Genomic DNA, 15,309 nt, shown 5'->3' with positions numbered 1-15,309 from the left:
CTATATGCCTAGTTACTCAGGTGCTATTGAGTAACTTCAATTCCTGTCACAGAAGAGCCACAGCCAGAAGGATGAATTCTCCTGAAGAGCAGCAACCATCAAGGCAAGAGGAGAATGCACATGAGTCTGAGGGGGTGGGCAAGGACACTTTCCAGGAAGGGACTCACCATTCAGCTCCATCACATGGAGGTCCTCAGAGTCCTATTATCCCCTTGTTCCCCATCGCTGACATGAACTCTCCAGACATGATCATTTGATGTCTGAAATATCCTTAGCCTATACCCTTTCTTCCCTATCCCCATCACCTAAATTCAAGCCTTCCTTTCTCTCCTGAGCTATTGGGAGTTATTACCTCCAATCTTGCCTCTTACCAAACCAGTCGTCACCACGCTACCAATTTGTAGTAAAAAAGCCAGCTGAATAAGTCACCCACTTGTTTAAAATTTCTGAATTGAATTCTCTTCTCTCAGAATAAAATCTGAACTCATTACCACTAAGTACAAGACCTTTAGAGGTCTTCTTCTGCTCCCTCGCCTACCCAGTCTTTCCTCTGCACCTCGCCTGTGCCGCCTAATTAGGCATTCTCCCTTCTTCATCTGAATGTCTTTTCTAATCATGCTTTTGAAAAATTCTGTTAAGTTTTAAATGAACGAACAAATGGAAAGCAGAATCAGAGCTAGAAATTCACAGAATAAGCTGTCAGTTGCCAGGGGGAAGGGCAAAATAAGAGAAGGGGAGCGGGAGATATAGGCTTCCAGTTATGGAAGGAGTAAGTCATGGGGATGAAAAGTACAGCATAAATAAACAGTCGGTGCTACTGTAATAGCCTTGTGTGGCATCACATGGTAGCTATACTTGTGATAAGCATACATAACATGTAGAGAAGTTCGATCACTACGCTGCACGCCTGACACTAACATAACATTGTGTCACCTACATCCAAATAAATATGGTTTTTAAAAAAGGTAAGCTTTATCAGAATGTTAATTACATGCCATATAATTAGCACATTTAAAGTGTACAAGTCAATGGATTTTACTACATTCACAGGCTTCTGCAGCCAACACCACAGGCAATTTCAGAATATTTCACCACCTCAATAGAAGCCCTGTATCCTCTTGCCATCATGTCCCCCACATCACACAATCTCTCTTTTCCTCTCCAGCCCTAAACATTCATTAATTTACCTGGCGTCTCCATAGATTTGCTGTCTTGGATATTCCATTTAAGTGGAATGAACTTCCCACATGTGAATTTTTATGACTGGCTTCTTTCACTTTGTATAAAATTACTGTCAGTGATACCGAATTACATCAACATTGGTACCATATTCCTTTTCGTGGCTGAGTAATAGTCCATTCTCTGAATACATCATTTTGTTTTATCAGTTACTCATCAGTAGATGGACATTTGACTGGATTTTACCTTTTGGCTACTATGAATACTCCTGCTGTAAGCATCTTTGGGTGTGAACACCTGTTTTCATTTCTTTTGCATGTACTTGAGATTAGAATTTCTGGGCCATATGGTAACTCTATGTTTCACCATTTGAGAAATTGCCAGGCTGTTTTCCAAAGACGATGCAACATTTTAAAATCCCACCACCGGTGTAAAAGCGTTCTAATTTTCCTACACCCTTGCCAATAGCTGTTATTATTTGACTTTTTAATTCTAGCTATCCTAGTTCAAGTGAAGTAATATCTTTGATCTGCGTTTCCCTGAAGATTAAAGATATCAAGGATCTTTTCATGTGAATATTGTCCATTTGTATATCTTCCTCACATAAATGTCTCTTCAGATCCTTAAAATTGTTTTCTCTTATTGTGGAGTTGTAAGGTTTATTTGCATTCTACACTCAAGCCCCTTTTCAGATATATGATTTGCAAACATTCTCTCACATTTGGCGGTGAGCCTTCTTACTTTACTAACGGTGCCCTTTGAAGTACAAAACTGTTTAATTTTGATGTAACCCAATGTATCTATTTTCATGGTTGTGGTTTCTGTTCTTGCTGTCATATTTAAGAATATTTTGACAAATCTGAGATCAGGAATATTAATCCGATGTTTGTTTTTTCCTAAGAATTTATAGTTTTAGTGTAGGATCCACTTTCAGGTACTTTTGCATATTGTGTTTATATCTATTTGTCTCAGCACCATTGCTGAAGGACTACTCATTCCCCATAGAATGGTCTTGGTAGCCTTGTAAAAAATCAATTGAACACATGGTTTTATTTCTAGAATCTTAACTCTATTCCATTGATTATATGTCTATATTTGTACCAATACCACACTGTCTTGATTACTGTCGTTTTATAGTAAAATCTGAAATTGGGGATTCCACATTCTCCTGCTTTATTCTTTTTATTCAAGATTGATTTGGCTATTTTGTACCCCTTAAAATTCCTTATGAAATTTTATAATCGGCTTTCAGTTTATACAAAGAAGTCAACTGGAGTTTCAATAGTATTGCACTGAATCTGTATCTTAATTTGGGAAATATTGCCATCTTATGATAAGTTTTCTGTTCCGTGAGACTTTTTTCCATTTAATTTGATCTCTAGTATGATTCAGCAATGTTTTATAGTTCTCTGTGTATGCATTTGCATTCTCTTAAATTTATTTCTAAGTATTTTTTCTTTTTAATGCTACTGTACATGGAATTATACAGTGATTAAGCTTTAAGACTGTTTATATTGCATATATGTAGAAAAACATTTGATTATTCATATTGATCTTATATCCTGCAAACTTGAAGGCTTGTTTATGCTTTTAATTATTTTTGCATGGACTTTATATGACAGGTCACATCATCTGCAAACAGAGATAGATTTACTTCTTCCTTTTGAAAATAAGTTTTTTTTCTTTCTTTCTCTTACCTAATACTCTGGAAATAAACTACAGTAAAATGTTGAATAGAAGTGATTAGAGTGGACATTTTTGTCTTATTCCTGAACTCAGAGGGAAATCATCCTATCTTTCACAATTAAATACATGAAGCTAGCTTAGGATTTTCATAGATACCCTTCATCAGGTTGAAGGTGTTTCCTTCTACAGGCATACCTTGGAGATATTGTGGGTTCAGCTCCAGAGCACTGCAGTAAAGTAGATATTGCAATAAAGTGAGTCAAATCATTTTTTTTGGTTTCCCAGTACTCGTAAAAGTTAGGTTTATACTATGCCATAATCTATTAGGTATGCAATAGTATTGTGTCTTAAAAAACAATGTACATTCCCTATTTTAAAAGTACTTTATTGCTAAAACAAAATGCTAACTATCACCTCAACTTTAGCAAGTCATAATCTTTTTTTCTCGGGAAGGATGTCGCCTCACTGTTGATAGCCGCTGACTGATAAAGGTGGTGGTTGTTGAAGGCTGGTGTGGCTGTGATTTCTTAAAATAAGCCAACAAAATTTGCCTCATCAATTGGCTCTTCCTTTCACAAATGATATCTCTGTAGCAGGGAATACTGTTCCATCACATTTTACCCACAGTACATCTCCTTTCAAAATTGGGGTCAAATCCTCTCAAACCCTGCAGCTGCTTTATCAACTAAGTTCATGTAATACTGTAAATCCTTTGTTGTCATTTCATCAGTCTTCACAGCATCTTCACTGGGAGTAGATTCCAACTCAAGGAACCACTTGCTTCGCGCATCCCTAAGAAACAACTCCTCATCCGTAAAAGTTTGATCATGAGATTGCAGCCATTCAGACACATCTTCAGGCTCCACTTCTAGTCCTCTGGCTGTTTCCTCCATCTCTGCATTCAGAACACATTAAATATTTACCAGTTAAGTTTGCTGTATTATATGGACTGGTTTGTGGCACCCTAACCCAGTCACCATAACATCAAAGATAACTGCTCACCATCACAAGTGTAATAATGAAAACGTTTGAAATGTTGTGGGAATTACCAAAATGTGACACAGAGACACAAAGTGAGTGAATGCTTTTGGGAAATGGTGTCAATAGATTTTCTTGATGCAGTAGTGCCACAAATCTTCAATTTGTTAAAAACCACAGTATTTGCAAAGTATTGGGCAGAATCCAATAAACCTTCAATTTGTTAAAAACCACAGTATTTGCAAAGTATTGGACAGAGTCCAATAAACGAGGTGTGCCTGTATTCCAGTTTGTTGAGTGTTTTTGTCAAAAAGGGCACACGGTTTTGTCGAATGCCTTTTCTACACCAATTTTGTATTTCTGAGATAAATCCCACTTGGCCATTATGTATAATTCTTTTTATGTTTCTAGATTCAGTTTAATAGTATTTTATTGTGGTTTTTTTTTAATTTTTTTTCAACGTTTATTTATTTTTGGGACAGAGAGAGACAGAGCATGAATGGGGGAGGGGCAGAGAGAGAGGGAGACACAGAATCAGAAACAGGCTCCAGGCTCTGAGCCATCAGCCCAGAGCCTGACGCGGGTCTCGAACTCCCGGACCGCGAGATCGTGACCTGGCTGAAGTCGGACGCTTAACCGACTGCGCCACCCAGGCGCCCCTATTGTGGGTTTTGGAATCCATATTCATAAAAGATACTTCTCTATGGCATCCTTTGAAGTCTTTGCCTAGTTTTTGATATTAGGGTAGTGCTGGCCTCATAGAATGAGATTGAAAGTGTTCTCTCTGCTTCTATTCACAGGAGAGTTTACAATTTGGTGTTACTTCTTCCTTAAGTGATGGGGAAGCTGTCTGGATATGAGCTTTCCTTTAATGGTTACTAACTCAATCTCCTTAGTTGTTTTTAGACAATAATCAATTCAGATCATTTATACTTCTGGAGCCATACAATTATTCATAACATTTTTTCATAATGCTCTTCATTTCTTTAAAGATAGCCGTAATATAAGGCCAATCAAGCTAAAGTTTTGTGAGTTTTTCTGCTCTTGTCAGAGTCAGCTTTTGTTTATTTTTCTATTCTCTATTCAATGTCCACTCTAATAAATTTTATTTCTTTTCTTTAGGTGACTTTTGTTTTCTTTCTCCAGGATCATAAGGTAAAAGGTTAGGCTATTGATGTAAGATATTTATTCTTTCGTTATGTAAGCACTAAGGTATAAATTTCCCTCTAAGCACTGCTTTAGCAGCATCCCAGAAGTTTTTGTATGTTTTGATATGTTGTGTCTTCATTTTCATTCATCTCAAAAGTATTTTCTCATTTTCCTTTGATTTCTTATTTGACCTATTCATTTTTATATATGAAGTGCACTTTAATTTTTTTTTGTACTGGTTATTTATTTTTGAGAGAGAGAGTACAAGTGGGAGAAAGGCAGAGAGAAAGGGAGACAGAATCCAAAGCAGGCTCTGGGCTCTGCGCTGTCAGCAAAGAGCCTGATGTGAGGCTCGAACTCACAAACCGTGAGATCATCACCTGAGCTGAAGTCAGATGCTTAACTGACTGAACCACCCAGGTGCCCCTGAAGTACACTTTTAATTGCTTATATATTCATAAGTTTCCAACTTCTGTTTTTGATTTTTAATTTCATTCCATTGCAGTCAGATAACATATCTGGTTTTATTTCTATTGTTTTCAACTTATTGGGGTTTATTTTACAGCCCAGAAGGTGGTATATCCTGGAAAGTGTTCCATGTGCCCTTGAGAACACTGTGTATTCCGGGATCGTTGGGTACTGTGTCCTTTATACGTCTTTTACGTTTACTTGGTTTATAGTGTTATTCAATAGTCTATTTCCTTGCTGATCATTTTCCTTGTCATTCTGTTCATTATTAAAAGTGAGATACTGAAGTCTCCAAATATGATTGTTTAATTTTCTATTTCTCCCTTCATTCCTGTCATTGTTGTTTCAATCATTCTGGTTCTCTATTAATTAGTTCCACATATGGTTGTAATTGTTGTATTTACCCCAGGGATAAACCCTATTTCACAGTGAATGATCCTTTTAATGTGCTGCTGAATTTGGTTTGCTAGTATTTTTTTTCCAGTTTTCCTCAAACTGATTTCTAGTTTCATGCCACTGTGGTTAGAGAAGATACTTAGTATGATTTCAATCTTAAATTTGCTAAGACTTGTTTTGTGGCCAAAATATGGTCTATCCTAGAAAATGTTGCATGCACCCTTGAGTCATATGTGTACTCTGCTTTTGGATGGAATTCTTTGTATATGTTTGTTAGAGTCCATTTGGTCTATAGTGTTCAAATCTTGTTTCCTTATTGATTCTCTGCCTGGGTGATCCATTGTTAAGAGTGGAATATTAAGTCTCCAGCTGTTAACTGTATTACTGTTTATTTCTGCTTATATCTCTGCTAATTTTTGCTTTATATGTTTAGGTGCCTGATTTTGGCTCACAAATATTTATAATTATTGTCTTTTTGACACATTGGGAACTTTACCATTTATAGAGTAGCGTTCTTTGTCTCTTTTTTACCATTTTTAGTTGAAAGTATATTTTGTCTGGTATAAGTATAGTTATCCCTGCATTTTTTCCCCTTTTGGTTACCATTTTCTTGAAATGTCTTTTTCCATTTCTTTACTCTCTGTCTACGTGTATCTTTAAGGCTAAAGTGAGTCTCTTATGGACAGAATATTATTGGATTCTTTTTATCCACTTAACCATTTTATGTCTTTTAATTAGCTAATTTAATCCATTTATGGATAAAGTAATTATTGATAGGTAAGGACTTACTATTGTCATTTTGTTGTTTCCTGGTTGTTTTGTAGATTCATTGTTCTTCGCTTTTTTTTTTTTTAATTTTTTTTTCAACGTTTTTTAATTTTATTTTTGGGACAGAGAGAGACAGAGCATGAACGGGGGAGGGGCAGAGAGAGAGAGGGAGACACAGAATCAGAAACAGGCTCCAGGCTCCAGCCATCAGCCCAGAGCCTGACGCGGGGCTCGAACTCGCGGACCTCGAGATCGTGACCTGGCTGAAGTCGGACGCTTAACCGACTGCGCCACCCAGGCGCCCCATGTTCTTCGCTTTTTAACCTGCTGTCATTTTTAGTGTTTTGATGTCTTTGATATCAGTAGACTTCAAGTTCTTTATTATGTCTGTTTGTGTAATTGCTACAGGATTTTCCGTTGTGATGTTACCATAAGACCTACATAAAATATCTTGAACTTATACAATCTTATTTCATACTAATAACAATGTAACTTCAATGAATGCATAACCTTTAGACTTTTACTTCTTCTCTTCCTCACATTTTAGTTATTGGTATTACATGTTTGCTTTTTTTATACATTCTATAACTAATAGATTATTGCAGCTAGGGTTATTGTTGTTACATTCTTTTTAAAAAATCTTTCAACTAGATTTTTAAGTGAATTATGCACCATTATATTGAAGATCTAACTATGACCATATACTTATCATTACCCAGTGAGATTTATATTCCTTTCTAGGGTTTTATAATGTTAATTAGCATTCTTTCACTTCCATTTAAAGAACTTCTTTAGCATTTCTTGTAAGGATGGTCTGGTACCAATAAACTCCCTCAACTTTAGTTTGAGATCTCCCTCCTTCATTTCTGAAAGGGCAGTTTCACTGTGTATAAATTTTTTGATTGACAGCTATTTTCTTTCAATATTTTGAATATGTCATTTCATTCCATTCTAACCCGAACATTTTCTGTTGAGAAAACTGCCAGTGTTCTTACGTAGGTTCCCTTTTATGTAACTTCTCTTTTTTTCTCTTGCTGCTCCTTACAATTCTTTGTCTGTGACTTTTGGCAATTTAAGTGTATTGTGTCTTGGTGTTGCTCTATTCATTTCAACCTATTTAGGGCCTTTTAGGTCTCGTGGACCTGGATACACATTTCTCTATCCAGGCTTAAGATATTTTCAGCTGTTATGGCTTTAAATGTACTTTGGTCACTTTCTTTTTTCCTACTCTTTTTGAAATTCACATAATGCATTTTTTTTTTTACTATGTCTCATAATTCCTATAGGCATTCTTCACTCTTTTCTTTCTTTGTTTCTCTTTACTCCTCTGATGTGGTAATTTCCAATGCCCTCTGATCCGGGTCACTGATTCTTTCTTCCAAACGGTCAAATCTACTTTTGGAACTATATTCAGCTATTCATTTCAGTAATGTATTTTTTTAATTCTAGATTTATGGATTTTTGTTTTTTGTTTGGCTAGTTGCTATTTCCTTGTCAAACTTCTTGTTTTGTTCATGAATCATTTACCTAATTTTGCTTGGGGAAAATGTGCTTTCTTGTAGCTCACTAAACTTTGTTAAGGGGCTTATCCCTGAATTCTTTGTCTGACAGTTCATAGATCTCAATTTCTTAGGGTCGGTTATTGAAGCTTTATTAGTTTTCTTCAATTGTGCCATATTTCCCTGATGATTCATGACCCTTGATTTCTTATGTTGATATCTGCATATTTGAGTAATTGTGCTCCTCTTCCAGACTTTATAGATTTGTTCTGGCAGAGACCATTCTTCACCCAAACACTCAACTCAGTTTGGGTTTCTGGGTGTGTCTGATGGTAATGTCCTTGGGCAGGTAAGACTTGCTAGTATGGTCTATTTTGGGGCAAGACGAACGTTTGAGCTCTGAGAATGGGCATGGGCTGGGGGGGAGGATGTGCCTCTGCTGAGAACAGTTGTATAGAAATGCTGTCTTGGTTCTCTAACCAAGTAAGGCTGTGGGATGGGCTCTGTGGCTGCCTGGTTTCTCTGGCCAGGCTTACTATGTGGTTGAGACTGTGTAACATATTAGTAACAGACAGGGGTATGAATTAGCTTCCCTGCCTTAGCAGGGCAGCAAGACAGGATCCATGACCTGCATAGCTCTTTGTTTGGGTACCTGAATCAGGCCAGAGTATTCACTGAATTCCCTGGTCAGGTGAGGCCACAAGACTTGTTCTGTAATGGGGAAGCCAAGGGCTGTGATCACTGTTCAAGTGCCACTGTCTGTAGGGCTGTTGAATTGGCTGTGTGCTCTGGTTATGTTCCTTGGCCTTGGGCTGAGGGCTATACTCAGCAATGAATGAGGCTATGAATCAGGTTTCCTTCTTGGCAGCAGCAAGGGAAACAGCTCTAACATCAGTAAACCTCTTTGTTGTTTTAAGCCAACATGCACCCCAAGTTTCATAGCCAAATGGGGCCACTGGATTTGTTTTGCAAATTATTGGTTCTGTCTGCCTTTCTCTAGAATTGTGCATTGTTGGGCTGTACTGCTTCTAGGAGTTCTACTAGCCTTTCTGGTCATATGGAACTGGAAAACATCTCCACAATGGGTGGGGCTATGTCTAGACTCCCTTGCTTGAAAAGGAAGGACAGGGGCCACTCCAGGTTACTTTCAATTTCCCAAACAGGCTCTCCTCTTGGAAAGGCCTGATGACCACCCTTAGCCTTGCCTATGAATTAATCTCTATACCTGTGCAGAGCACAGGACGCCTCCATGCCAAGGTTTTGCTCTATGAGTGATCACCTTTGCCCATCAGCCTCTGGGCTCTAGGGCTGCTGGGTCACTCCGCTTCCAGAGGTTGTCTTCATTCCTCCTGATCAGATGGGGCTGGAAGACACTCTCCCTAGCAGGTAGGGCCATGACTCCATTCCTTGCTTGAGCATGGGAAATGGGGCTCTGGAGCTGGCAAACCTCCTTGTCTGAGGATTAGGAAGATCTGTACCTCACCGAGTTCCCTGGTCAGAATGCGTCCTCAACTTGGTTCTGTAGATAAGCCAAGCCTCTGGCTGGGATGACTCCTTAAGCTCTGCAGATGGGAACTCAGCTCACCAAGATCCATGTGTTTGTTGGTTGTCGGTTGTTGCAAGTCTTTTACCTTCATCACAGGAAGATACTCAGTGGTTGAGCCCTACTGGTTTTCCTGCCATTCCTGTGGGGTGAGATCAGAATAGGTGCTCTTACAAATTGACCCCATTGTTGGAGGAGGGGGCTAATTGTCCCTTATGGGCAATCTTTTTGCCTGGAGGACACAGAGGCTCAGGGAAGAACGCTCTGTGTGGTTGTGGACTATCTTGGGGGAGACGCAAGGCAGTCAGCATGTAGCCGTTTCTTACCCTTCCAGTCTATTTGGGCTCTGAGGTGCAGGGGCTCCATCATCCTCACCCACTGATGCTAGGATTCTCTCAGTGATGTCTTGCTCATAAATAGGTGACAGTTATTCCTCTTGTGAGAGGGAGTGAGGTAAGGAACAACCTGTGTCACCATTTTAGTGACCTTGCTCTACAGTTCATGGCATTTTAGGTCAAAATGGTGTTCTAGGAACAAGTCATTGGTTCTGAAGATGCTAATTATGATGTAAAGAGAGGATTCATGGCACATTCTAATTCAGACTTTTCAGGAGTTGACTGTGTGCTGGTACCACATTGATCATTCTGCTTAGTCAAAGGCATAACAGGTGATCAAATAATCATGTCAGTGGCATGCTGGTTCCATCTCTGAACTAGGCAAGATACCTGGTTTTTAAATTCCTCTCTAACATTTTTCACGTGTGGAAATTGCTGAACCTTGTTGAACTTTAATTTCTTCATTAGCCAATGTACCTCTTATCTCCTAAGGGACTTTGTAAGAAAGAAAGTAGACAAAGAATGTTAACGCACTGCAAAATGATAAAGGGTGAGGTGGAAATGCCCATTAAAGGAAAGGCTGAGATCAACCTTTGGCTTCTAACTTTCAAGCTACAAAAGCTCAGACAAGTTGCTTTGAGTTTCATTTTCTTTTTTGAAAATAGGATTATAAAAATAATCTTTAAAGGTTGTCTTATTGAGTCTATGCAGTGTACCCATAGAAGATAATATCTAAATTTGAGGTACCCTTGTTATTAAAATTGCTATAAATGCATGGCATTTCTTAGATGTTATGGAATCCTAAGACAGTTAAACACATTATTATCACAAGGAAAAAATTGCACTAAAGGATTAAGCAAGAAAGAAAAAAAAAGACACATTAAAATACCATTTTTTAAAGCAAAAGTCCACACTTGGCATTTGTGCCTTTTTCCTAATTAAAAATGTTATGTACATGTGCTTAAGGAGTACATTGAAATAAAGAATTTAAAAATAACTTAAAAAAAGATTAGAATAGGGGCGCCTGGGGGGCTCAGTGGATTTAGTGAGTAACTCTTGGTTTCCGGCTCAGGTCATGGTCTCATGGTTCACAGGTTCGAGCCCTGTGTCGGGTTCTGCACAGACAGCACAGTGCCTGTTTGGGATTCTTTCTCTCCCTCCCTATCTGCCCCTGCCCTGCTTGTGTGCACACACACTCTCTCTTTCTGAATTCTCTGAACGATAAATAAATAAACGTTTTAAAAAAGAGACTAGAATATATTCTGTTTTAAAAATACGTATTTTCAAAGAGATATCAGTTATAAATTATGGCATCAATTGCTACAAAAATGAGGTTTTCCTACCAGGTAAGCAAAGAAAAAGATATTGATGACTTCCTTAGATGATCCAGGCAAGGCGCTATGAAGACAAAGTAACCAGTTTTCAGCTACTTTAGTAATGGCAAACACTAAGAATGTTAATAATTTGGCCTCATTTAAGGATGCCTATGAAGACCATAATATAAAATGGTGGTATCCACTGTTCGTTTAGTTAGAAAATCTTTCTATGCACCCTAGTATCCATGCGAATGACTGCGTTTTTCCCCTACCCTGTCTTGAAGCTTGAACTCCTAAACGACTATGTCAGAGCGTCTTCTACACGCCCCCAACCGCACCCTCAAAGCTCTAGAAGAGAGATGATTTTTTTTTCTGGCGGTACACCGTGTACAGATATATTTGGCGTGGCCCAAATACAGGCAGGAAAGTGTTAAACCCCTCTCATCCTCAGGTACCTGCTAAGAAGGGATTGTGTGACCGGCTTGTGAGAACCAGGGTGTAGGAAAGGACTTGACACTAAACTGTGCTTTTTAAGGAGCGTAGATGACATTTCAGGGTTCGGTATCTACAGGGAGCCAGTTCCCAAATGACATCAGTAGGAGGCAGCAGAGCACAGTGCTGAGAACACGCACCGGGGCGCTGCTCTGCCTGGGCGGGAGCCCCGCTCTTCATGCTGCTGAGACTTTGGACGGAGAATTTACACCCTCTGTGCCTAGATTTCTTGCGCTATCAAACAGATTAGTAAAAGTACAGGGGCACCTGGGAGGCTCAGTCAGTTAAGCGTCTGACTTCAGCTTAGGTCATGGAGTCACATCTCCTGGGTTCAAGCCCCACTTGGGGCTCCGTGGTGACAGCTGGAACCTTGAACCTGCTTCGGATTCTGTGTCTCCGTCTCTCTCTGCCCCTCCCCGTCCCCCCCCCCAATAAATAAACACTAAAAGTACTATTTCCTAGAATTGTGGGTATTAAATTAGTTAACATATTCAAAGTACTTAGAATCTTACCTCACAGACCTGAATCTTACCTGCTATGTAATGAACAAACCAACGAAGGAAGTACAGGTAGTTTTTTGAGCAAAGGTTATTGTTTTTAAACTAGGCCACACAAGTATTTGTTGAATAACGATTGTGAACAATTCATTTAACTTGACAACTATTTATTGAATATCATTCATCATATTAACAGTTATTCATATTAATCAGAACCCTAATTATTATTATAGGATGAGGAGACACTGACGCCAGCCCCAGGGAATTTACAACTACAGGTTGAATTTGCCACTTCAAGATTCAACATGCACAACTGTTCATGACTGGAGGACCAATGCTTACTTGTAAAGATCATTTTACCTCATCCTGCAATCAAAGAGAAGGGAATTTTTGTTTGCTATTGAATCCTATTCACATATCTTTATGTAAATATGCTTTTCATAGTATCCTTCAGTCCTTCATCTGATGGTTCACACCTGCTAATTCTTTTTTTTTTTTTCTGAGTGTTCTTTTTTCTTTTACAAGATGGACAAGAGATTGTTTTCAATGTAGGCTGTATAAGATATTTTCTGCCTAGGGGATATTTACATTCCATAGCATAAATTTCTGGTATAGCTGAATAAGCATGGGAATTCCTGGCTGCTTTCCTATGTACTGGAAGAGACACTGTGTATATGTCTTTGCTCCTTGAGAGAAACCTAACCGCCAAGCAGCAATATACCGTTCTAGCTCTAGGCTGCTCTGTCCCACAAATGGGTTTGTGCAGTGTCAAATCCGAAGAGTGTCACGCACACAAATGTCCGCGGTCTCCTCGACAGTAGCAAAACCCATTCATGATTGAATCCAAAAAAAGGCCAAAATTGGCCTGGAGGCCCGAAAGTGGCACTCTGGACTCAGCAGTAAGCACAGTCAGCACAGTTAGTTTTTCTCCTGTACACATAGGTGGCATAATTTAAGTCATGCACACACATGTGTACACAATAAGTAATCCTAGGAGTGAGGGCCGCGGGGAGTAAAATCGTAACAACAGCTATTAGTTATTGAGCAGCTAAGAGAGTCAGATACTGAACTAAGTCGTTCCTCGCTGGTAGATCACTCATAACTTACCTGTATTAACATCTCCTCTATTACACATAAAGACACTAAGATTCAGGAGGGTAGGAAAACTCTCCAGAGCTCACTGGTAAGCCCCAGGAATAGGTTATAAACCCTGGTCCTACCTGAGCTAAAGCCTACGCTGTGAAATATTACACCGCTCCATAGCACACAGGAGCTAACAAATTGATTATCATTCTCCATGATATCATGGCTCTCTCTTCTTTAGCCCTGGGCTCCTTAGACCTGACCTATATTCTAGGTGTCCAAAGACTCAGTAGTAAACTACCTGCTTCATGCTATCCCCACATATAGCACAATTTTGAGTATATTTTCATGCTAATTCATATGATTGCTACAACTAATGCTATGATAATTAATATAAATAATGTGTATATATATAAATATAATTATTCAATTACTGAGTGAAAGAATGTTAATGGTAAAATCCAGAAGACTCAGACAACAGACCTAGAAAGTTAAGAGCCAAGGAAAACATATGGTACTAAATAAGAAAAAGTTATGTTTACATCAAAAATTCTTTTTACCATGCATAGCATTTTTCCAAGGAATAAATCAATAGGAAATGCTCTAAAATAAATATTTTGAAAAGGTATTTAAGTGCCCACTCCCTAACCAAACCTGACAGGATATATCGTTTTCCATCTGCAGTTTTATGAGACTGCACCTTCCTCCAGGAGTATGATGGGAAGGGATAAAGCATTGTTGTCTCACTTGCTTCATTTGGAATGTCTTTGAGTGATGTTGCAAGTTCAGATTTCTGGATTTTGAATCTTAATCTTCTTTTCTATCCCTTTTGACAGTGTCCTTTACTGAGTGATGTCTCAACATCAACCTTTCCCGAAATGTCTGATGTAGGTTGTGAAAAGCTCACCGTGTGTCAGGCAAGGCGGCCTGTGAAAATAACCAGGAAGATGTAGCAAATGGACTGTCTGCTGCAATTTACAAGGATGCAATTAAGGAGATTATAGAACCTGCCCAAGATCACACACATGCACAGTAAGTTAGGATGCTGACAAGACGGTCTGAGAGTAGCGCTTTATGCTCCAAGTTGAGATATTACACAGTCTCTCTGGCGACCCGTTACTGTGTTTCCATCTTTAATATTATACCCATTTCTTTATTCCAAATTTTAACTCATATAAATTCTTTACATCGTATGTACTGAGGATAACTATACACAAAATCTAAAATACACACTAAACATTCACATACGACATGTAAATGCATAATTCAATTAAAGACAAATTTGGCAAACTTGATGAATCTGATACTGGCCCTGATCCACCCACGTCAGCCAGCCTTCACCGTTTCCATGAGTGGAGACCCCGTCTCCAGTCCTTTACCCTGTGTGTCTTTACTTGGAAGCATTCCTTTTTGGCTACAGCATTCTACCTAAGCGCCTCCCAGGAGCAGTCCTCTAGAGTGCATCTTCAGAGCTGATGGATGAACAGCCTGACCCCTTTACTTCTCGGACTGTGGAGAGTGTGTTTGAGGTACACAGTCTTTGTCACATGCCGCAGAACCCTCTTACGCTGGGCTCAGTCACCCGCTATTGCTTCCTATTCTTCTCTATCTAATTCACCCCTTCCCTTGGAAAAGACTCAAGGAATCATCTCTGAAATAAATGCTGTGCATCCAAATCCTTGTCTCAGGATCTTCCCAGGAAATTCAAACTATGCTATGGAATGAAAATATAAAATCTAACTCTGTAATACATATACGAGTCAAACTTTAAATTAACAGATAAAGTTTGAGAATGAAATACTTAAAATACAGCAAAAGCACCAAAAAATAGCCTCTGTCATTATACTGATATGAAACAAAATGTACTTTAAGGTAAGAGAATTTTTCTGGAGATAAATAAGGACCTTTCTGAACAATAAA

The 15,309-nt window shown here is 38.8% G+C and overlaps 1 protein-coding gene and 1 long non-coding RNA gene across 6 annotated transcripts; one reads left to right on the top strand and one right to left on the bottom strand.

Annotated features, from left to right (window-relative positions):
• Positions 1 to 3,234: 3,234 nt before the first annotated feature.
• LOC109495894 (tigger transposable element-derived protein 1-like) lies at positions 3,235 to 10,711 on the bottom strand. 4 transcript variants are annotated; one of them, XR_002151613.3, is made up of 3 exons: positions 9,993 to 10,711; positions 9,607 to 9,808; positions 3,235 to 3,760 (listed from the first exon to the last, which is right to left on the bottom strand). XR_002151613.3 is itself a non-coding variant. In XM_019822619.3 (2 exons), exons 1-2 carry the CDS (start codon positions 10,033 to 10,035, stop codon positions 3,516 to 3,518), a joined length of 288 nt encoding a protein of 95 aa, XP_019678178.2. In that variant the 5' UTR covers positions 10,036 to 10,693; the 3' UTR covers positions 3,235 to 3,515. The 4 variants fall into 4 exon arrangements, 1 of the variants encoding a protein (XP_019678178.2); XR_002151612.3 differs by having other exon boundaries at positions 9,602 to 9,808; positions 9,993 to 10,710; XR_006592540.1 differs by having other exon boundaries at positions 9,709 to 9,808; positions 9,993 to 10,710.
• LOC109495893 lies at positions 10,263 to 15,065 on the top strand. Of its 2 annotated transcripts, none has more exons than XR_002151611.2 (3): positions 10,263 to 10,333; positions 12,540 to 12,650; positions 14,226 to 15,065. It is a non-coding gene; the product is annotated as an uncharacterized LOC109495893 (long non-coding RNA). The 2 variants fall into 2 exon arrangements; XR_006592541.1 differs by having other exon boundaries at positions 12,540 to 12,731.
• The last annotated feature ends 244 nt before the right edge of the window (positions 15,066 to 15,309 follow it).

Source organism: Felis catus, chromosome F2 (genome assembly GCF_018350175.1).
Source record: "Felis catus isolate Fca126 chromosome F2, F.catus_Fca126_mat1.0, whole genome shotgun sequence".
Classification (NCBI taxonomy): domain Eukaryota; kingdom Metazoa; phylum Chordata; class Mammalia; order Carnivora; family Felidae; genus Felis; species Felis catus.
The sequence above is the reverse complement of the archived record's forward strand: the minus strand, read 5'-3'. Positions and strand labels throughout refer to the sequence as shown.